At 29.8% G+C, this 24,744-nt stretch overlaps 1 protein-coding gene across 1 annotated transcript; it reads left to right on the top strand.

Annotated features, from left to right (window-relative positions):
- The first annotated feature begins 19,408 nt into the window (after positions 1-19,408).
- Positions 19,409-22,334, top strand: LOC110700610 (expansin-A10-like). The gene is made up of 3 exons (XM_021878171.1): positions 19,409-19,757; positions 20,083-20,395; positions 21,475-22,334. The coding sequence occupies exons 1-3, from the start codon at positions 19,619-19,621 to the stop codon at positions 21,776-21,778; spliced, it is 756 nt and encodes a 251-aa protein (XP_021733863.1). The 5' UTR covers positions 19,409-19,618; the 3' UTR covers positions 21,779-22,334.
- Positions 22,335-24,744: the final 2,410 nt, after the last annotated feature.

Genomic DNA, 24,744 nt, shown 5'->3' with positions numbered 1-24,744 from the left:
AATGAATACACACATTGACATTGTAATTTGTTTGAATTGTAGATAAACCAAATCAAGAAGCTGGAAATACAGTACATTGCTCAATTGATACTATTTGGATTAAACAGAAGCTAGAGGCAATAGAAAAGGAGCAAGAAGATTTATGGAATTGAAACTTAGATTACTGAAAATATTATTCTTTCAAATATTTGATCACTCATGGATTTCTAATTGATCAAGTACATTAATATATATTTTTAATTCATTAGTGCTTGTTATATACATATACATATGCATTTATATATTTTTTTTACTGGAATGAAAATGTTCATTATCAAGAAGTCATATATTCATTATCAGAATAAAATATGTTCAATTACGTAACAGTTATAACGAAATACAATAAAATGTTCATAACCAAAAAGGCAAATGTTCAGTGTCAAAAGAAAATATGTTCAATTACATATCACTTATCAAAAAAAAAAAATTAAGCTCAAACAAATATATATTATTTCAATCCAAATACTTACTTATTATTATTTGCCAACCTATTCGCTATATTAGTGTAAAAAAAAAACTAACAACCTATCATACTTAAAAGTAATATGTTGACTAGCTACCATATTGAACACTTTGAACATCTCTTGGAACACTTGGAGGAACTTGAAAATTTCTTGGAACACTTGGACAAATTGAGACAAATTGAACCTTTTTTCTTAGCACACTTAAAGAAACTTGGACATTACTTGGAGCACTTTAAGGAACTTGGCCTTTTCTTGGAGCATGCACTTGCACGAACAATACTAAAATATTTCTTAAAAGCATATTCATTGTACCTTTCATAGCTTCTTTACCAATTAAGTAACTCAAATTTACTTGCTTCTTCAACAACAATTTCATCCTTTTTTCCCACTGCATTTTAAAAACAAATGAACACAAACATTGACATACATGTTCAATATTTAAACAAAATCATTATAAATGACCATTTATCATTACCTATTTGATCATAATTATTAAAATTAATTTGTTGATATTATGAATGAACATTTAGCATTATCAAAGTGTTCATTTATCCTTATCATTTTGCATTATAAATATTCATTTAGCATTAATAAAATTGAACATTTATCGATTATGAACTTACATTTAACAGTAATAAAATTGATATATAAGCCTTATGAATGATCATTTAGCATAATAAAAAAATTGTCACAATACAACTATAAAAATATTTGATTATTTAGGATTATACATTAAAATAATGTTATAAATTAAACAAAACAATAAGCAAATTGCAATTAAGAAATTAAAACAACTGCAAAACAATGAAACACAATAGCTATGTATTATCACTTAAATTGATCAACAAATTGAACTAAAACTATATTTATATAAATCATAGTATTAGAATTGAAATAAAAAATCGACAACAACAACATTGATGAATGATTCACGACAACAAAATAAATCAACAAATTATACTCACATTTGATAAACAAAAGCAATATTAATTAAAATCAAAGTATTACAAATTGAACTAAAAGAGCGAGAAAATAAAACACTAACAACAAAATTAATGAAAAATTGAATGAAAACTTACATTGATCAACAAACAAATTAAGCAATCCGATCCAACACCAGATGGAAACACAATCTCAAAATCACGATCAAAATTTGAAATCAAAGAATACACAACTGCATTTTCAGTAGCAAAACCTTCGAATCTCCGATCGAAGAAAACTCCATGGAAACAACGAAGAGTAAGGTTTTTCAATCGAGCGAAAATATTAGATCGAAAAACAATTATGATAAAAGAGAAAATGTTCACAAACAACTGAGAAGAGAGAGAAAATCAAGAATGTATCAGAATAATAAACCAGGTAGTTTGGGAGGGGGGACTAAGGAACTTTCCCTAGAGGGGGTTGTAGGTAAAAAATTTAAAATCCATTCGACATGAATTTATTTTGTGGGCCAAAACAGGCTACATGATGATGGTCTGCAATACTTCAAGCATTTAATAAAGTTGATGCAATAAGTCTTAGCTGCACTTTATGCACCTAAGATAGCTGCACCACCCTATAAGCTGAATATTTAGTAAAAAAAAATATGAACATGTAAAAAGTAATGAACATTAAGTAAGAAAATATGAACACGTAAAAATAAAATGAACATTCATTAATAAAAAAAAATGAATACGTAAAAAAAATGCACATTTAGTACTAAAAAGTGAACATGTTAAAAAAATTTAATCATTTTGTAGTATACTAAACATGACACATGATTATCATAAAATCATAAAATTGATGGACCACAACCTTAAAAATGAATTTAGTAAAAATAAATTATGAACACGTAAAAAAAAATATATATATAGCACCAAAACAAAATTTAGTAATAAAATATGAACATGTAATAGAAAACGGACATTTAACAATAAAAAGTGAACACGTTAAAAAAGAAATATGAACACTTATTATATTATATATGAATATTTATCATATAATTATAGAATAGCTTGACCATATCTAATAAAATGAATATTTCACAAAATATATGAGCGCTAAATAAAATGAACATTTAGTATAAAAAACAAACATGGAATAAAATGAACACGTCAAAAAAAAAATTATGAACCTTTAGTATATTCAAAATGAACATGATTTTCATATATTCATGTAGGTTCAAATAAGTTATATATAATTATTAAAGGAAAAACAAGGATAAAATATTTAAATCGTTAAATATGTTCATTTTTTCAGTACTAAATGTTCAATCTTAGCGTAGTAAATATTTATTTTTTATAAAATATTCAAATTTAAAGTAGTGCATGTTCATTTTTTTTACGGAAATTATACACAAGTTCGATTGTAATTATTTTAACTCTAAAAATTTAAATATTCACTTTAAATTTAATTTTTATTCATCATAGAGACAACAATTATCGATCTATAACATGGTAGATTATGAAGCACAAATGCAAAATTAATTCACATAATTAAAAAAAAATCAAATTTACCTCAAGATCACCATCGTGACGAAGATGATGATGATGGAGAATGCAACAATAGTGACAAATTGGAGAATATTCGAAGTGGAAGAACAAAGAAGTGTTAAGATTGAAGAAAATTAACGAATAAGAAAAGGAAAAAAAGAGGAGAGAGAAAATTTTGAATAAAAAAGAAAACAGAGGAAAAAGAAAATTCATAGAGATAAGAAATAAGGAGAGAGAGAGTGTTGAGATAAAAAGAAGGGAAAAAGTATATGTTCATTTTTTATGTGTTATATGTTCATATATCAGCAGCTTAGTGTAACTAAGAATTTGTGAAGATGGCCAAATTGATTCCCAAGATGAACTCTTGAATTTGCATTACGTGCATAGCATAGCTGTGGTGTTTATTTTGGAAGGGACTAGAGTGTTCTAAAAGGCCACTTGGGTGATGTTGTGGATTGTCAAGAAATAAATCTATTGTACATATTTTTGAGTTAGTGTGTAGAAGTAGAACTCTCCTTGAGAGAAGGTTAGAATTATCTAACTTCAAGATGACTCTAGGCTTAGGGCCTTATTGGCTTGGATTCTATAAATAAAAAAAAATCCTTTTTCAAAAAAATAAAAAATAAAAAAATCCAATTCATTTGTATATATTAATCCACAAATTGTAATTATCACAAAGTTATCAAATACTTCGCAACATTCATACAAACACTCTTACTTACACATGCTTTGATTGATTTGTCTGTTGATGGGATCGCGAAGCAAGTGTGCAGTGTGCTTGACTAGGACTAGTATGTAAAAGGTTCTAAATAACTTAGGATGCTTATAACTTTAGAGGGTCTTTTTTAAAAACGATCTCTTAAAGTTGGAATTGCCGGGCATGAGTAGAGATGGCAATGGATCGGATTCGGATCGGGTGGAGCTTCACCCGCATCCATCCATTACTCTAATCGCTCCATCCACATCCATCCATCATCCGCTTCACCCATCATCCATATCCATCCGTCCATCATCCGCGGATGAAACGGGTGGAGCGGATGACTAATGGATGAGTATTAAAGTTGAAAAAAACTCACATAACTTTAATTTTCGGTTATTTGTACAATAGTTTTATTAATTTTATTAATTAAAAAGGAAACAATAACAATATATTGTTTGAAAAATTAATTTGCAACAAAAAAATACATATACTTTTCTTGCACATTTCAGATTTTATTATTAAAATTCTTAGATTAAAAAATTAATATATGTTAAACGGGTGGGTGGATGATTAGCGGGAGAAAAAAGTATCATCCATATCCGATCCGATCCATCATCCGCTTCATCCGTCACCCGCTTTTCATCCATTTAATTCGGGTTTTCATCCATTCATTTATTGCGGGTGGAGCGGGTTAGTGGATATCCACTTAATATTGACATCCCTAGCCATGAGTTAATTGATTGTTGTGTCCTTCTTAAGTAAAAGGATCATACTTAATAATGGTGATATCAATTTTTCCTAAATGATATCAAATATCTTTTAAGAGATTTTCTAAACCCTGAAATTAAATTGATTTTACAAAATTGTTGTTTTTGACTCAATCATGAACTCTTATTCCCTTATATATTCAAACACTTTGTTGATTTCATATCTATAATATCAATAAAACTCAAGAATTACAAATTATGATGACATTTGGCATGTTATGTGAGTATGACATGTCGCACATTTAATATTCAATTCTTATTTAATTGAGCTAGAATATATGGAGGCTAAAGCCCAGTTTTGTTCACTTGTTTTTTCCTTATCTGGTTTGGTCTCATCTGATCTAATTTGATCAGATCTTATTGTTTGATTTGACCAATCTATGACCTTAAGTGTACAATTACTGTAGGTAAAAATATATATCAAGTGTGATTTTATTAGATTCGTTATAATATTTATTTAATTAAATATGTAATATTTCATAATTTTTTTATTACGAAATCAAAGACATTTAGCGGTAAAAAATTGCACATAAACGATGATCTAATCTGAACTTATTTTTTCTGATCTAATCTAATCTAAACTTATTTGTCCTGAAAAGTAAAAATAAGGTAAATAAACAAGTCCTAATATTAAATGATATTCATTGGATACTTATACATTAGATCCAATAAGCATCAAACAATTTTACAAAGTAATAGTTCATTGCTTATTATTTGATTTTGTAAACGTAAAATGAATAAAATTTAGATGTTATTAATATGATCTTATTCTTTTGTTTTTCTAACTCAAACTTCAATTAAAAGAAATTGTATGCTAAGGTTTTTATTTTCGTACTTTTTTCTTCTATCTTTTGAATTGGCTTGGGTTTGTAGCATGTGTCTATATGTAATTTTTAGGTCTATTTCATAATATACGTACAAGTGATATAGTTTCAATTACTCTTATGAGTAAGTGCGTATAATTTACATTTGAAGGTAGTAAGTTTCAATTATTCTCATTTCTTATGACACTGGAGGTAATATTTTTTAGGTGGCATATTGCACTTTTAATTGATCCAGAGCATCACCCAAATCAATAACTAATTTCTCATTCAAATCATCATCTATGTTAATATTCTTAGTACCGTTACTTTTCCAATGATTTGGATACATCCATCTAAATGCATTTATTTAGAGGTGGGCATGGGCCGTGCCGGCACGAGCCCGACACAAAACCGGCACGGCCTGACATGAGCCCGATAGAGGCAAGGCCCAACAAGGTGGCCCAATTGTGGGTCGTGCCGTGAACAAATTTTTGAAAATCAGAACCCAACGGGCGGCACGATCACTCGACCCGTGGCACGGCCCATAGCACGGCATGCGGCCCGACACGACACCACACGTGCAAAGTTATTGTACAGTTTTTGTATTATCAAACCCCGTATTCCATATAGTAAAATAAGCTATAAAATTAAGTTACTCACCAATTATTGTACGAATTTTAATTATCATTATAAATTATTGTATTATCGATTTATTGTACCGGCATATAATAAAATAAGTTATTCATCAATTTTTGAGTTATCGGCTTATATGAATTGTTGCTTTTTGCTAAATAATACGGAGTAATATAATAATACAAAAACATAAACATAAATTAATAAAATATTTAAATATACTCATTTTTAAAGTTGTTCAAAAAAATATATATTGTTTTTTTTTAAAAAACTGAAGCGACCATTTAAAACTGAAGCGGCCCACTGCCGTGCCATGAGCTGGGGTGAGCCACAAGGTGGCACCGCATTGCACGGCCCGCCATAAAATAAGCACGACACTGCCCGACACGAGCCACCCCCAGGCACAGTCAGACACGACCCGGCACGACACGATGCCCACCTTTACATCTGTTTAATGTTTCATCTTACATGCATCCCTCTTATTGGTCCCTTGATTGGACATCTAACTGATTTACTGGAAAATAAAAATTAGAGAGTAATGATTCTTGAAAATATTTTCTTTTATTATTTGATGAATTTCGTTAGTTTATATTTGTTTATATATATATATATGTGTATATATATATATAACTATTTTCAGATTTCCAATAAAACATGCTTTAACTAGGTGAAATATATATATACTCCGTATTACAAATAAACAAAGCTATTTATAATGTAAAATCATATTATCTAAATATATGTAAATTCAACTAAGTTTTAACAATAAAAGTTTAATTCATTGATTTTGTAACATCTTCATTAACTATGTTACAATGTTAAATATTTAGTTAGATATTTGCATTTAGTCAATTTATTTATTTTAGAATAAATACTCCGTCACAGCAATAGTGCAGTATTTCTTCAACACCTAGCTAGGCGTGTTCGACAAGATATAGTTGTGGATGTAACTGTTAGATGTGTCGATAGTTGTTAGCTGTCAACAAGCTATTAGCTGTGAGTTAGTGTTTGGTAAAGTAGCGGTTGGCTAACTATTACATATAATAATCAATATTTTTTTAAAACTATAGATTAAATTTCAACAGCTACTTCAAAATCTACATCTAACTTCAAAAGCTAATATTTTTAAATTTTCATAAAAGGTACCTCCACCATTAAAAGCTACCATAACCACACTACTTTACCAAACACTCACATTTTTTTGTTAAGTAGTGGTTTGACCACTAAAAGATACTAAAAAAAACTAGAGCCAAACATGCCCTAAATTTAATAGTTACTACTTACTTATATACCTTTATTTTAGTTAGGTTCATACCTTTCCTTTTTACCTTCTCTGATCTCTTACACACGTTCCACTATTAATATATACTTTGTATGTTTAAAGATCCAAGATGATTGCATTATGTTTTATATGCTAAAAATGTTTTTTTGTTTTTTTTTTTTTTTTTTTTTTTTTTTTTCAAGTTGAAAATAACTTTATATATTCTCCCATTTAGTTTTTTTGTATTTTTTTTTTTGAATAGATTCTCCCATTTAGTTTATTTGAAAATGAGAAGAACAAAATTAAATAAAGAAAGTATATTTACATGAAAATTCTAAAAAGGGACTATTGAATTCAATTAATAAAGGATAATTTGTAAATAATCACCTTTCAATACACACTACTTAGAAATACCCGCCCATTTTTCAATACTTTAAAGGAGTCCATTTTCATTCCCTCCTTTTTTTTCTCTACATGGTTTTATTCAAATATGCCGCTGCCGCATTCACCTTCACTAAAGTTTTTGCACGGGATATACATTTTAACAGAAATATATTAAATAAATCTATTACGTATTTACAACATATGCCTCATACAATTACTAGTTATACCTTGAATATATAGCACAAATCCATTTTTATATCTCAACTTCATTCTCTCTCTCTCTTTCTCTAAAACGATCAAGAGTTGTTCAATTTGATAATTATTCAACTTATTTCACCCACATACAACAAACCCTAAAGTATTTTTTTTTTTTTTTTTTTTTTTTTCAATAATTTTATGAACGTTACATATTGTAACATATGACAAGGAACCCTATAAAGTGCAGTGTGTGACACCCTTTTAAAGTTAGGAATCAAATTCATCTTACTAACTTTAATTACTAAACCTATTTGGTGCATTATGTGAGATATATGTTGATTTTGCTGCTCATTCCGTTTCTCCACAAAATATATGCAGAAAGACTTGTTCCGTCATTATCTTATTCATTTTTCCTTAGCTTGGAATATGTGGAAAAATATCATAAACGATGGTAGTAAATCATCAATACATTTTTTTTTCTTGGGCTTGTATAGTTGTATCTTAAGATTAGTTAACTTTTATCAATAAACTCCCTAATTGTAATAACATTTAAGAAGAGAATTCATATTATTTCGTCTCCTTAATTAATCTTAGAGATCCAAAACATCAACTTTACGTCTTGTTTTTTTTAAAACAATCAACTTTTAATTTACGTCTTTATAATTACGACAAACATGCACATGGCGTTATTTCGTAGAAAATTACAAAGACAATTTAACTCATTGATTGAAATTATATTAGCAAAAGTGAATAATTTACTCCGACACCTAATTGTGAGTCCACATCAACAGATAACTTTAATTTGTTAAGAACATTAGTAATGCAACTTCAAAATCATGTTAAATTTTTTTAGGGACATCATAATTAATTTGCTTGTTCTAGCCTTTTCTTCAATAGCAGCAAGGTTAAAGAAATTGTATGCACGCACCTTTTTTTTTTTCTTTTCTTTCATTAGATTAGCCGATTTGATTAGATTGAAAAATAAAAAAATTTAAAGTATATATTATTGAGTATAATAGGCAAAAACATAAAAGAGGTTTCAGAATAGTATCGGCTCATTTACTCCCTTTCAGAACGTACGACCTAAGGGTCTGTTCTGATACGATTATTTTCAGTTCAGTTTAGCTCTAATAAGTTCAGTTCAGCTCTAATAAGTTCAGTTCAGTTCATTTCGGCTCTAATAAGTTCAGTTCAGTTCAACTCTAATAAGGGCTTGTTCTCATACATACGTTTATTTTCAATTCATTTCATTTCATTTCATTTCAGTTTAGCTCCTAATTTCCTCCTCTTATAAAATATTCATTTCAGTTCAGTTCAGCTCAGCCTAGTTCAGTTCAGTTCAGCTGAGTTCAGTCAATGAGAACATGCCCTAAGTTCAGTTCGGTTCAGTTCAACTCCTAATTTTCTTCTCTTATAAAATATTCATTTCAATTTAGTTCAGTTCAATTCAGTTCAGCTCTTATAAATTATGTTCAGTTCAGTTCAGCTCTAATAAATTCAGTTCATTTCAACTCAGTTCGGTCAATGAGATCATGCTATAAATTTGTGAAGATGGGAAAAATATGCGAATCACCTCCTAATTAATGAGTAAAATAAAATAAATTTTCCACCACAACTTTAAAATACAAAATACTCCATACTCTGTATTCAGTTACTACTAATAACCGTAATATAGAAATGAAGAGTGCGTAACCGCCTACATACTCTTGCTTGCATGAAAGTATGTCCTAAATGAAATTACGAAGACTTTGGTCAAATAACGCATTAAAAAAGGATTAAAACATGAAAAAGTAGAAAAGATGGGAAATACGAGAATGAAATAGCGGACAAAAATGCACAACAGAATCACCAATTAACATGAAATTGGCAGTTGGGTTTGATTTTCCCTCCAAATCACTTCTTACGGTTATTAAAAAAACATGTAATATGATGATAGAGTGCTTTTTACAGTCAGAATTCCAGGTAACACGCACTGTTTGTCGTTGTAACTTTCGAGTATTTTGTAGTCTATACTCTATACTGTATTATGTAATTGTTGCTGAGTACCACAGACTACACTCACGACTACACACTATGAGCTTAATCACCACTTCACCGGATTTTGTGGTGCCAACAACGTGCTTCATTCTTTACTTGATTATCATCCTTGTTATATAATAGGTTTGTATTATCTTGTGAATATTCTGTAAAATATATCTTGTGTAATTTAGGTTACCTCGTAATTAGGTTGTAAATCCTATATATATATTCAATTATTGAGAAAGCCTCCACCAAGAAGAATTACCCTATTCTACATGGTATCTGAGCCCTACTAAGGTTTTCTATCTCTTTTCTCACAAAACCCTACACAATCCTTGGCCGTGCTATAGGTGATTTCAAGACGGTTTTGGTTGAATTTGTTCTTTAATATGATCGATACTCTGTATTAAGAATTAAAGTGAAAAAAGTATCATATATTTAAATCTCATACACCACTTCTTTTAGATAATGGAATATTTACGGTCCGGTATGAAAAAGTCTATAACTCTGTACTGTATCAATATTTTAAGCTTATTGGCTCTCATATGAAGGGGTATAATAGAGTGTTAAACCAATCTTGAGGTGATTATCAACAAAGTGGTAATTGATTAGCTTAGGTATATAAATTTTGGAAGAATTGTTAATAACGACCCCTCAAAGCACCTAAAATTGATTTTAAAGGGTGGCCTGGTGATTTTTTTTTATTTAAAAGGGTGGTTATCTAAAATAAACAAAAAAAAGGTGGTAAAATCAGTTTTAGCCTTTTAGGTAATTTGAGGGATGATTATTTACAATTTTTCATAAAATTATTGCTATATAAACATATACAGTATTTTGTAAACAATACTGATTTTTTTTTTTTTAAAAAAAAAAAAAACAAAAGAAATGCATGTAAAAATGGAGTGTACTGTATACACATTAATAAGTCTAAATGAGAGGAGCCAAGTGGTAATTGGCTTGGACCATCTTATATTTCTGGTTATGACTTTATGATCTGAGTTCATGAGTCATGACATGATAAAGAGCGCGCATATGTTCATTTAACCGTATTCTTATGTCATTACACACATCACTCTCCATGTGCTTCCTCTCTGTATAAATATTCCAAATAACCTTTCTCATGATTCTTTAATTTACTTTTTCTCAAATAATTCTCCTAATACATAAAACAATTCCCTCATTCCCATATATCTAATACCGTAGTAATACGGATTAATATAAATAGTCATAGAGTTATTAAAAACTCTCACAATTTAAAAAATAACCTGACATTTTTAAATACTTGTTCTATTTCTATTTTTTACACTATTTATTTGTCCTACTTTGACTAATCTTTGTTATTTATACATAATCAATCAATCATTTACTAAAAGACACACCATGACACCAACAATGACATGTGTCATTTTATGGTGTGTCCTTAGTTTTTTTTTAAATAAATAAATCTTATTTACAAAAATAATTGTATGACCTTATACAATATAATTACTTAAAACATTCTTTCAAAAAATTATATATAATTTCTTAAAATAAAAAAGATTTGATACGTTTTATATCTTTAAAACACACATTTATATATATAAAAAATCTTCTGTCAACTATATTTTTAGAATTTTTTTGTTTACATTTATTAATTATAAAAATGATTGTTTGATAATGCTTATTGAACTCTTCAAAAAAAAAATGGTTATTGAAATTTACGGAAACTAACCTAGTAACAAATATACTAAAAAAAAATCAGAGGTAGTATAGCCTTGTGGGTACATGTTAGAATCGTCTCAATAAATAGATTATTAATTTTCAATTGTTATAATACATACTTATTAGTAATTAGATATTATTATTGATCAAAGATTAGCATCGGCATACGTGTCCAAGATAAATGTAACAAGTATTTAAAAACGGAGGGTGTAGAAAACACTTTAAATATGAAGTGTGCAATTTTATTTTGGAATAGAGTATAGTAAAGAGTTATTCGAAGCTTGACATACAAAATTTGAGCTATATATTCGAATTAGATACTCTGTGTGCGTATATTTTAATTGTAATTTTGCAGGCGCCCAATTTAAAAAATGGTAACACCGCACCTTGAAATGGGTACAGAGTCGTAGGCTGGGCGTTGAGGCCGTTACTTGGCCATGCGGTCCATGCTCCTTCCCCCACTTTTCATTTTTATGGCAACGATAAAATATCAACTACTCTTCCTTCTCAGTTCTCACCCTATTATCTTCTTTATTTTACTCTTTTCTAATTTTTTTCTAATCTCAATCTTCTTCTACAAGTCGTACGTACAAGTTCAGGAGAAGATCAGATCAGCTGTTGTATATGGAAATACCAAGTATTATTGAATTTTTTTTGCACCTTGACGTAGAAGGGAAATGATAAGGGTTATTGATAGAGTATAAAACATATTCCTGGGTCTCAACCATCAACTTAAGCTTTTGGTTGAGTTGGTCCTTTAACAGTTGTGAAAATAATTAGTGAAGTAGAATATTAATCACACCGATCGACACATGAGTATGTTATTATGATCATACAGAGTACAAATTTAGAAAAGGTATCAAATGTGTATTTGGTAATAAGTGTCATACGTTACATACATTCCATGCATTTATTAATGTTGTGTACAAAATAATATTTCAGTCCAAGAAATGGAATACAAAGTACCTCTTTTTGCCATTTCGTTTTCTGGTACTTATATCTTATATGAAACAAATTATATTAAGGCCATGTTTGGTGAATAATTTAAACCTGAAAGCTGAATTTGATTATGTTAGCTGATTTTCACTAGCTAATTGTATACCGATTTGACTAACTTATTTTATTAGCTGATTGTATAAAAGTGTGTTGGTAAATAGCTAATAGCTTAAATTTGATTGAGTATGTGAAATTGCCAATAAGCTAATTGTGGGGTAGGTAGTTTAGGTAGGATTTTAAATTAAATGAGGGTATAAGTGTCATTTCATCACCATAAACTTTTTGAAAAAGAGCTTATTTAGTGGAATAAGCTCTTCAAATAAGCTTACCACCAAACACCTTTGAATTAATTAGCTTATTTAATAGTCAATAAGCTAATATTGGTCAAATAAGCTAATTTTGCTCAAATAAGTTGTTTACCAAACACAGCCTAAGTATTTATCATCACCTTAAAATTCAAACTAGTTTAAGAGTAGAAAAATGAATGTTAAAAAAAAAAAAAAAAAAAAAACACATTCTTAAGCATATAACCTTGCTAAATGCAATTACATTAGTCCAGTAGCTAGTGCCACATGCAATGGCAGTTAATAAAATAGGCAACTGACAATAATAAGGTGTATAAATTAAAGTAAGACTAGGTTTATTACTTCAAATTAAAAATCTATAAATGGATTAGGCGGTTTTCGGTTTTGGCAGTTGACAACTTTGCATGTTGTCTCATAAAGGAATAAATACCAACATTAAACAAAACAAAACTATTCTGACAAAAGAAATTATTCCAGTCATTTTTGAAGATGCTACTTCTAAATTAAAGCAGGGGTGCTAATACCATCTTTAAAGATTTGCTACTCTAATAAAGTTAAAGCGGTGCAACTAATAAAAAGCAGAGAAAATATTTATATGTACATAGAGTCCGATTGAATTGTCTAAGTTGATACGGAAATTAAAATAGAAACAACATAAGTGCGTAAAATCATGTTATATTTTCATTGAAAGGCAAGGATACAATGTGATGTGACGACTAATTCTGAATTGAAGAATTAATGAAGTAACGTCTAGCTAGAAAGATGTAATAATTTAGATTAATTAGTAAAAAGGAGTAAAAAGCAGTGAAGCCTGACAAAGAGGATCACGTAAAGGTCACAAAATATGAACTAATTAAAAGAAGAATTGAGTTAAATTGATAACAATCATCAAAGTTGCTTTACAGATAGAAGCGGAAAATTAAAGCGAGCATCATATTGTCTCACTTTTGCTACCGCATTTGAGCTCATCTTCCATATACGTAAGTTCACTAACTAACTAAGAATATTTCCTACACTTTTGAAAGCTAGGGCAATTATGCAAAAGAACCTCAATTTCTATTAATTTATTTTTAATTATTTTATAAAGAGCAAGGTAGTTAAAATCGGGCTGGGATTCTACAAGTATTTCTTATTATTTGAGCATATTTTAACTTTATTAGAGCTTAAAACGTAGTAAGAGTATTATATTATAACTGTAAATTAAATTTGGATAGCATGCAATAATTGACCTCTCAAATTGAGATTTTATGTAGGCTAAAGGTAGCAATTATAATATACACTTGAAACTTAATTTAAAAAAGACTAAACCATAATTAGCCGTTGTACGGGTTGTTTTGTAAAAGAAGTTGTTTAAGTAGGTTACAATTTTTTCTCATTAACTTCTAATTAAAAATATACTTTGTATTTATATTATGGTAAACATTTTATATGTTGCTCCAAAATATATATACTAGCGATTGATACTAAACCATCTAATATTAATATAATAAAAAATAATGTGTCAAGTATTTTTCTTATGAAGATTCAAAAATTCATAATGAGTACTTTTATGTAGCTTAGTGAGGTACTCCTTAACAAATTTATACTACATAGCATATACGAAGCAAGACGGATAGAAAAAAGAGAGACAAAAGAGATTAGGTAGCTAGTAATGAACCATGCTAGCTTGTTCACGACTTTCTTCGTGTTAACTCATTGTACTCAGCCCTTGTTATGTTGCCATCCAAAAACCCCTAAACCCCCATACGCACAAGTGACAATCCACAGTGTAGGGGACCTAAATGTTAGGTCACTATGCCTAGTTACGATCACATAATTGTCATATATTCGCCTGTACAACTTTTTCTGCTAACACAACCCGATGTTATCTCTACAAACCAACATCAAATGCTCTAAACAACACATTCACTATACAAAGCACTACAACCAAACATAGTGAAATCACGAAACCGTAGTACTTGTGAGCTACTTTGGAATTAATGGAACAACAAACTAAAATATCATTATATCAAGGAAACAAATTCGGAATTGAGTTTGTATGTAGTAGGGTTACTTCATTTTTGACAAGTGGGACAATAACAAAATGAACATAAAATGTCCAAAAAACACTTTGCAACTGAATGTGCAACAGTTGTTGTTACAATAAGTAAGTCACGTTTCAAAGTTTCATGCACAATAATCAGAACCAAAAGGCCAAAGTGTCAACCTATGCATGTACTCATGTACACTGATCATTCAGGTGTAAACACCTTCTCCAAATTTTGCCACCTTACACTCAATTATAGTGGTCAAACCTCAATCAATTGTATTTGTAGATCTATGGGGGAGAATTGAATGACCTGATTCGATTGAAATTAACCATTACAGAGTTTAATAATCAACCTATTTTAGCTACATAGGTTAGACTTTTGGAGGATCGGGGGTGAGGGTATGGACGGAGAATTAGGTGTAGGATATGTTCCTATTTTGTACGAGTAATAGTATATCTTTGTTTATCTTAGGAGTGATTTTCATTGATCAATATATACAAAGTATAAGACGACAATAAGATCTACGTATATTTTCTACATCCTCACTTTCAAAAATCAGAGTTGTATGCTCCAGACATATGACCTCTGACTTTCTTGAATTATGGTCACACTCACAACTCACAAGCCTCAACTCCTCAAGGTAGGCACAAATTCATAAATCGCCTCAATGGCTCAACCAATAGACCAATACGTACTTAACTAAGTGCTATTAAATTCAAGTAATGACTTTATTACTTATGGTGAAATTTGTAAATTTCTTTTTACATATAAACAAAGCGCATCTCCTTGTAAGTTGTAACCACGACTTAAGAGGATGAAAATTTTTTGTATACACCCGGTTTACACTAATATTAGTATACATCGAGCAGTATAAGGGTAACTTTTAGCTAATTTCAGGATAAATTTTTGCCTTTTTTGGGTAAAATTTAATAATATAGACAACAAGAAAAAATAATTATAAAGGTAATTTAATTACATTCAACCACTAATAATTAATATTTAGTAATTTAAAATGTGATTTTTTTATTAATAAAGCGTAGATAATATTTATTTGTATTGAGTAACTTTTATTCGTTTTAGGGGTTACTTTTGCTTATTTAAGGATAATTTTATAATGAATGTATAATATTTTATTATAAATCCGATTTTTTAAGAAGTTTGTCGTAAGAATAAGGTTAGAAACATGATACGTATAACAATATAACAAATAACCCTATATAGGCTATATATAGGGTAATTAAGTCAATGGCTATTTAAATTGAAAAATTGAAGTAATATTTTTGTATATGTATAAGCTAACTTTCTAGTGTTCATGTCGGACCAATGTCGCATGAAGCTTCAATCGGCAATATTATTATTGCATTAATGAATTTGCGTGTAGGTCGAAGTCGTAATCGTATTAGGAATAGTAAACATGAGACATGTCAGATCATCTTTAGAAATGTTCGTGACATGGAATTTATATGTTTAGTGTAGTTTTTCCTTGCTCCATTGAATTGCAAACTACTCCGTATAGTACTTGTATTTTTATAAAAGTTGTGTACTCTCGATTTATTTACCCGTTTTGAGGTATTATTATTACCTCGCAATACATACACATTTTCATCCATTATTTATTAACTTTCCATAATTTCCTACACCTCCAAACCGGCCACCTTTTTATTCTATCAACTCGTCCGTAAATGATGGTTTAAAGTAACCAATCTACTCATTCACCCTTTTTCATTTACTATATCTTACTCTTTTTTTTTAACACATTTACGCCCAGTTCTTTGAGCTTTTGGGCAGAGCAGATAAGATTTCAGCATATATAGTATAAAATTTTATTATTATCGCATATTTATTATTGTTATTAAATATTATTATTAATTATTCTTTTTATTATTAAATATTAATTAATTATTATTTTTTTGAAAGTAAATAATAATTAATTAATATTTAATAATTTATAATTAATATTTAATAATTATTAATAATAATAATAAAAATAATGTTATTTTTAATATCAAATATTAATTATATTATTATTAATTATTAATTATTATATAATTATATATTAGTTATTATTAAATGCTATTATTATTAAATATCAATTGTTATTACTATTAATTATTATTTTTAAGCCGTGCAAAACACATTTCAACATAGTAGAGAAGAACAACTCAAAAGAATAGGGCCTTATACACTTTATTTTACTTTAAGAAGTTTGCATGCTTAAAATTGTTCAACTATTGCATTGACATTTAAATGTGATAATTATTACAACTATTACTCCCTCTGTCCTTAAATTACATTTCTACTTTCCTTTTTAGAGTTTCAAAATCCTTTTTTAGTAAGTGAATTTTTACCAAATTATCCTTATTCTCCAAGTTTATTCCCCAAAATGTCCCCAAATTATCCCTAAATTAGTGTGATGTGGCATTAATTTAATTACTTTTCCGTTTGACAATTAATGGTTACACAGAAACTATAAGTTGATTAGTCCATGTGAACAATTGCAATCCATATGTAGCACAATAAATGAATTTGATTGATCATTTTATTTTTCATAAACAAATGTGATTGGTCCTTTTTCTTTTCAAAGGATTGATGACATATGCAGACATTTAATATCATTCTGTTTTGTTTTATTCAAAGACAACAATAAATTAAATGTCTTGTAATTCTCATTGTACTTTCTAATTAGTATTTTTTTTTTTGAATGGCTCTAATTATGGGTTTTAAGGTTACTCCAAATTCCTTAATTTTAGGTACTCCAAGTTCCTTAATTCCCATGTAAATTTAGAAATAAGAATGTAATATAGAGAAGAAGGGAGTATTATAAAAACTTACAATTTCTAAGAAAAGTTGCACGTATGGATAGTATTTAATATACTTTTAATAATAGAGATAAAATAGAGTATGAAAAGGAAATTAATTAGATATGTATCACATTGAAAAAAGGTTTAGTCAGGAAAAAACACTAGAATAAGAATTTAATTTATTTTCAATCCTTAAAAAAATATTAAATATTAAAAAAAAAAAAGCACAATTTTTTTTTTTATTATTTTTTTTAACAGTTGTTTAATCCTGAGTTACGTCGTCCAAAATTGTATCCCAAATAAGTAATAAATAAATAAATACGTCATATTGATTAAAAAAAACCTTTATCATTTATGAAAGCATGTACATACGTTGGTATGGAGTCGCTAAATAACGAAAAGGACAGACAACAATTGAGGGTTGAATTACAGAAGCTAGTTGTGGCAACTAGTCCTTGTTTGGAGCTGAGGGCCATACTTGAATTCATAACATAACATATATAGTTGTGGCATTCAACTTTGTCTTGCTCTTCTAAAACCAACGGCTCATAAACTTGGTACCATATCACATCTTCAATTTTTTGAAATACGAGTTGAGTACATACGTATGTATGTAGTTGAAATGATAAGGTTATTTCTGTGGATTCATTCATCATTCTTATTATATTGCTCAAACTTTACACAAAAATAATTTATAATTAATGCCTTGATTTTCAAGGTTAATATCATAACTACAATTTCAGATTTGCAATTAGTTGTTTGGCAATTATGATGTTGTATCTCTAGCTTAGTATAGTGGCATTGGGGTATATTTTTTTTTTTAATTTTTTTTTTAAAAGGTATTTTGGGTTAAATAATGTTTATATGATATGATTATATCAATAGTAGTACTAAAACAAAGAATGCTTTGGAATACTTCAAATTAGGCTTGGATTTAAGTAGTGAGTTGGCTTTTGGAAAAAATTCAGGTTGCGTTTGACCCATTCAATTATGGTAAAAAATTCATGTAAAGAGGCCATCATTTAAAGTTCGGGTTGACTATTCAGGCTGGTTTAGTTTTTGGTGTATTGAAAATGAGCTTATCATGCAAAAATAAAAATTTCAAATAAATATATTTGATTTTTATCAAATCTGTTTAGGTTGGGTCAATTTTGATTTGAGACAGTTTCACTTATCTTGTTTAGTTACATTTTATATTTTACTTGTGTGAAGCATGCACTTTTGGGTATGGATTCAAGTAAAGTATAATTTCAATTCTATAAAGATAAGAGTGTAATAAAATAAGAGTTTTCCATGAATAAGGCTGACACGAGTACACGACACATGATCGAGAATCATGCAAGCATGACATAAAACTAGCGTAAAGGCCTTAAAAGAAGTAAATGCAAGTGGGCAATGGGTTACGTGGACAACATTTTCAAAATTTGACACGAGTACGACGGCTCGCTTAGTTTATTTTGACCAATCTATAATACAAAGTATTATAATTAATGAGACTCGCTAACACAACTCATGGACCTAACCGCACACTGATTCGTTTATAAAATTCATCATAAGCTATGCACAATACAACTTTGTTTAGACACGAGTGCACAATCCGCTAAAGCATCAGATACACTAGCCCGTGCCCGGCTCTAATTACAATTAAGAAATAAATGTAAGGATAACATAGAATATTCATAACCTCAAAACATATTAATTAACTTAACTTTGATTATAATCAACTTCTCAATTGGGGAATAAGTGAACCACACTTCTAATCATTTAGTAACATGACTAGCTTAGCAACTTTTAATTAATTCTGACCTCATCAAACCCCTAGTGTAGTATTTGTGGGCTAGTTAAGTTCCAACTTTGCGCCTCTTTAGTCCAAAAAACCAAACCTCACAGTTCACTTTTTCCCTCTATTTAATCCCCCTTACCCCGCTCCCATTTTTCCTCAACTCACATCCCAAACTTCTTTACTTCCCTCACCACTTTTGCGCCTTTTCTAGCTCGCTCTTTACTCCTTTAGTGCACAAATTCTTACACTAAAGGAACCCAAACATGTCTCACGTTGTTTACCTTGTCCTCACCATTTCCTCTCTTCTTTTTTACTCTTCCTTTGCTCATCCCCATGCCGGTCAAGGTTGGACCGAAGCTCACGCCACCTTTTACGGTGGTGGCGACGCTTCCGGCACCATGGGTATGCCATTTTTTTTTTATCTATTTTTTTTTCAAATTTTGAAGTATCTATCCGCTCACTTACTGTAGTATATCATCCCACCTCCTCTAGCTGATACACTAACTCAATTTAGTTAGTAAGTGAGCGGATAGATACTTTATTACGAGGAGGTGGGATGATATACTAATTACAACACTTTAAAAATAGATACAGTCCAATTTAACAAGCCAGACCATAAGACGGTCCAATAATTTAATTACTAACAAAAATGTAGTTTCTTAGCAAATAATTATATATGTAAATGCATGTTGATTAATTGTTGAAATTTTGGTACAAATTTTTTCAGGAGGGGCATGTGGGTATGGAAATTTGTACAGCCAAGGCTATGGTACGAACACGGCGGCATTGAGCACGGCGCTGTTCAACGACGGGTTGAGCTGCGGTGCGTGCTACGAGATGCGGTGCGTTAACGACGCGAGGTGGTGTCTTCCTGGGTCAATTATTGTGACGGCAACAAATTTCTGTCCACCAAACAATGCGTTGCCAAACAACGCAGGAGGTTGGTGTAACCCTCCCTTGAAGCACTTTGACCTTGCTCAACCTGTTTTCCAACAAATGGCTCACTACAAGGCTGGAATTGTCCCCGTTTCCTATAGAAGGTTAGTTACTCGGGTTCACGGGTTACATATAAGGAGCTAAAAATAAAATTACGGAATGTGAAGTTAAAATAAATATTAATGGTAGTCTATTGCCATGTGATTTAATTATGCATATATCATTAACCATTAATTTTTTTTTGTTAGTTTAATTCTAACTGTCGTTAGTTCTTTACTTTAACTGTTTTGGGGGTTGCTTTTCGTAAGTTGGGGGATAAAGTTAATTAATTTAGTAATTTTCTTTTTTATTAATTCAGAAAAAGTAAATGTACTTGGTAGTGAAAGAATACACTAGTGCTCATCTTTTAGCTAGTTCCATGTTATGTGTTTGTACTTTGTAGTTTATATTTGTGAAAGGAACAATAATTGTTTGATAAGCTTGGCATGTTTCTTCATTCATGCATATATAAAAAAGTCACACAAATATAAGTATGCACCAAACTTATATTCTTAGTTTCTTACAAATATTAAGGATAATTGAACTTGATTGCATATAGAACTTTGGTTAATCATGATTAACATTGATTTTTGTCTATTTTGACAACAAAAGGCACAAAAGGCCATCGTGTATTCATATGTACTTCCTCCGTTAGATTAATAAAGTTAAAGTGAGAATGCAAGAAGACCACTTTTGGCATATTAAACCCGCCACTTACCCAAAAATATTGTCCCTACCTTTTTATTACAAGGGCATTTTTAGTTTTGTCTTAGGTGTTAATAATTTGTCAAATATGGTACTCCCTCTATACCAATTAAGTATTTATCTTTTCTCCATATCACATTTTTCATTTATGTTACATGTACTCCGTAACAAATAATATGAAACGGATGTAGGATATTACGAGTACAATTCATTACTCAAGTTAAGCTATGATTAACTTATTAATATACCAAACTTTATTCCATATTTCCATACCACATCAAAATCATAAACCTCTTTATACATCCACCTTGGAAAGGTACCAAACCCTAAAAACAAGAACAATTACTCATAATCTTTTATGTGACATGTCCAAATACTATGCCATTAAATTAAAAAGAAAAGCATAATATTAATAATAATCTTATGTATGTGAATGCAGGGTAGCATGCCGAAAGAAGGGTGGAATCAGATTCACAATCAACGGTCATTCTTACTTCAACTTGGTTTTAATCACCAACGTTGGAGGTGCAGGAGATGTTCATGCAGCCTCAATCAAAGGCTCCAGAACTAATTGGCAATCTATGTCAAGAAACTGGGGGCAAAATTGGCAATCCAACTCTCTCCTCAATGGTCAAAGCCTCTCCTTTAAGGTCACCGCCAGTGACGGCCGAACCGTCACCGCCCTTAACGTGGCTCCTCCTAATTGGTCCTTTGGCCAGACTTACTCCGGTGGCCAATTTTAATAAAACATAAATATCACTAGAAAAAAAAGGAAAGTCATAATTTTACTAGGGCATAATTAATTAAACTAAGTGTAGTTTTTTTTTTATTAATACAAAGTGTGGGGTACACAATAATAAGGGTTAATTTTAGTGTAACCCTTATTAAGTTATTATATATCAGTCCTGAATTTAAAAAGGAAAATTAAAAAATTGATTTGGGCTTTTTTTTGTAACACCAAGCCCATTTCATATTTTTTAATTTTCTAAAAAATTCAATTATGGGTCATGGGTTATTTTATTTCTGTCCTGATATTATAACGGGACAGAATTTAGGCAGGGGTGGGTTTTTACCACCCGCCAATATTTAATTGGTTATTTTAGAAGTGAGTTTTTTTTTTTTAGGAATAATTAAAGTTTGGTTTGAAAGTTGAGTTAAGTGATTATTGTCTGTTAAGTTTGTGTTTAAGCAAAATCAAGTGTAATCACTGCATTAGAAGTTAAATTATGTAGTTTGTTACGAGTATAAAAGGGTGTTATTATTATATTTTTGAGTTATGATTGAAAGTTATTTTTGTTATTGTATTGTGTTTGTTGTTATGCCATGATATTAGTACAAGATACTTTCTACCTGTCGATGTGCACGCCTGCATGAAGATCATGTGGGATGTCAATGATTCGACAGCCAGATATAAAGACACTTAAATGACTCTATTTATTCTTGCTTGTACATAGGACTGCCCGACCATAGGAACTGACCGATCGTGCACCGTAGTTAATACTTCCTCCGTTTTATATGTGTGGCATCATAGTAAAAATATGTACTCGTAACTACTAATTGCTTATAATTTTATTCGATAATAATTATTCAGTTACATAATGTTGCTCAAGTCAATGTGATGTTTAACCAAACATCAATTGCAATATTAAAGCTGTACAACTGCATGAAAATTATTAAATCATACGGAGTACAAGATTATATTCAATGGTCAACCAAGTGAGAAAATTGTTTAGCAATATAACAATCTGTTCGGTTTCAATCAATTCAGTTCAATAAATCGAAACAGACTCTTATTCTTTTTAGAAATAAACCATACCTCCGCCAAAAAGAAATATGTATATATATATATATATATATATATATATATATATATATATATATATATATATATATATATATATATATATATATATATATATATATATATTAAAAAAAAAAAAAAAAACCTTCAAAATTGGTAAATCTTACCACATAAGTATTGTCAACGTCATTAAAAATTAGATATTATGAACAAATACATTTAGAAGAATCAAATCTATGATTAGTTTTGTTTCTTGTATAATGTATATACAAAGTATATGAATACGAATATGATCAAAATTCAGTAGATCAGATTGGTCCGTCAGGTAAACATTTTAGAGCCCAGACCATTATTCTTCAAAAATTCAAATTAGAAATATAGATTGAAAAAATTGAGCAGGCTGGTCAAAAAGTGTGTCAAGCCCAATGAGGATGACATGGGAGATTGTGCTTAGCTCTTACACAAATATCATGGTTTGTTCACAAATTGACCAGGCCCATTACTCGATGCACCAAACACAAACAGTCACGGATTGTGTTCAACTCGCATCCCGTGGTCTTACAAGAATAATGGCGAGAGCTTGAGCTCTCATCAATTTTGAATAATTTTCGACTTTTTCAAACTCTTAAAAAATTAAAGAGAATGAGATGCTTTTCATAAACTCCAAGACTATGATCTCATGATAGTTAAATACGTGTTTGGGCAACACCCACAAATCAAAAAAGAGGAGGAGAAGTAGTCTCTTAGCCTTATTAAGTGATTAGAACTCTCTTCTTTCGACTAATACGAGACTATTACATGTGGTGATATTGGGAAGTCTATTCTTCAATAGCATCACTAATCAAGTTACCATCTTGAAAATTTTCAACACTAAGTCCCAAAACCTCCAAAAATGATTTGATTTTGTGTAATAGGGCCTGTTCTCATATGATTATTTTTATTTCAATTCAGTTGAGCTTTAATAAGTTCAGTTCAGTCGAGTTCAGTTCAGCTCCTAATTTTCTTCTTTTATAAAATATTCAGTTCAGTTCATTTCAGATCTAATAAGTTCAGTTCAATTCAATTCAATCAATGCCCTTAGTTGCAGTTTTGGATAATTTTTTGCTTTTCTAGTAGATAAAAAAATGTAAGATGTTAGGATGCTACCCATAGACCCCCGGGCACCAAGAGAGCCCATTATATGAATTAGGTCCTACAAATTCTGAAAATGATACGATTTTGTGTGTATAACCTTCGCATTTAGACGATTTTTTGATTTTAACAGACCTGAAAATGTGAATGGTCGAGGTGTTTATTGAACCCACGATACTTTGAGAGTCCATTTGAGTCATTATGTGGTTTCAATTATCTATTTGTCTTTAAACTGTCAATTTAGCCATTAATGTACATATAACCCTTATTTAACTAATCAAATCAGTGACTTTATATTAAGTGAAGATAAGCTTCATCAACTAAAACATAAAAAATAAAAAATTACAAGATGGCTTAAAATTTCTTTGTTGTTTATATCATATGGTTCTCTCTAACATTACCCAAGAACTAACTCAAATCCTACTTAATCCTCATCATAGTAGGGAACAATAGAACACATTTTGATATCATCCTAGATATAATATGGATGGTTTGAAAGAAATACAGCCTACCAGCTGTCAATTGCTAAATGGGTAACTAAAATTCAAGTTATGAAAAATCTTCCTACGTGGCATCAAAATGGGACCCATATAATCTATAAAAACCAGCAGAAACAAAGCAATAGATATATGGATATAACATTAGATAAGGATAGCAAAAATCATTTCTCATTGGCTAATCTCCAACTCTCAAAGACTCAAAACCCAATCTTAGCCGTTGGATTACCCCACCAAAAAAAATCCAAGTCACCAAAATAACACTTCATTCCCAATAAAC

The sequence above is a fragment of the Chenopodium quinoa genome, unplaced genomic scaffold (assembly GCF_001683475.1).
Source record: "Chenopodium quinoa cultivar QQ74 unplaced genomic scaffold, ASM168347v1, whole genome shotgun sequence".
In the NCBI taxonomy this organism is placed as follows: Eukaryota; Viridiplantae; Streptophyta; class Magnoliopsida; order Caryophyllales; family Amaranthaceae; genus Chenopodium; species Chenopodium quinoa.
Note: the sequence above shows the minus strand (reverse complement) of the source record. Positions and strands in the feature narration are given on the sequence as shown.

Excerpts from the sequence above, each read along its gene's own strand:
- LOC110700610 (XM_021878171.1), top strand. The coding sequence starts at position 19,619 with ATGTCTCACGTTGTTTACCTTGTCCTCACCATTTCCTCTCTTCTTTTT. Across the intron at positions 19,758-20,082 it reads CGACGCTTCCGGCACCATGG|GAGGGGCATGTGGGTATGGA; the intron begins GTATGCCATTTT and ends AAATTTTTTCAG. Across the intron at positions 20,396-21,474 it reads GTCCCCGTTTCCTATAGAAG|GGTAGCATGCCGAAAGAAGG; the intron begins GTTAGTTACTCG and ends ATGTGAATGCAG.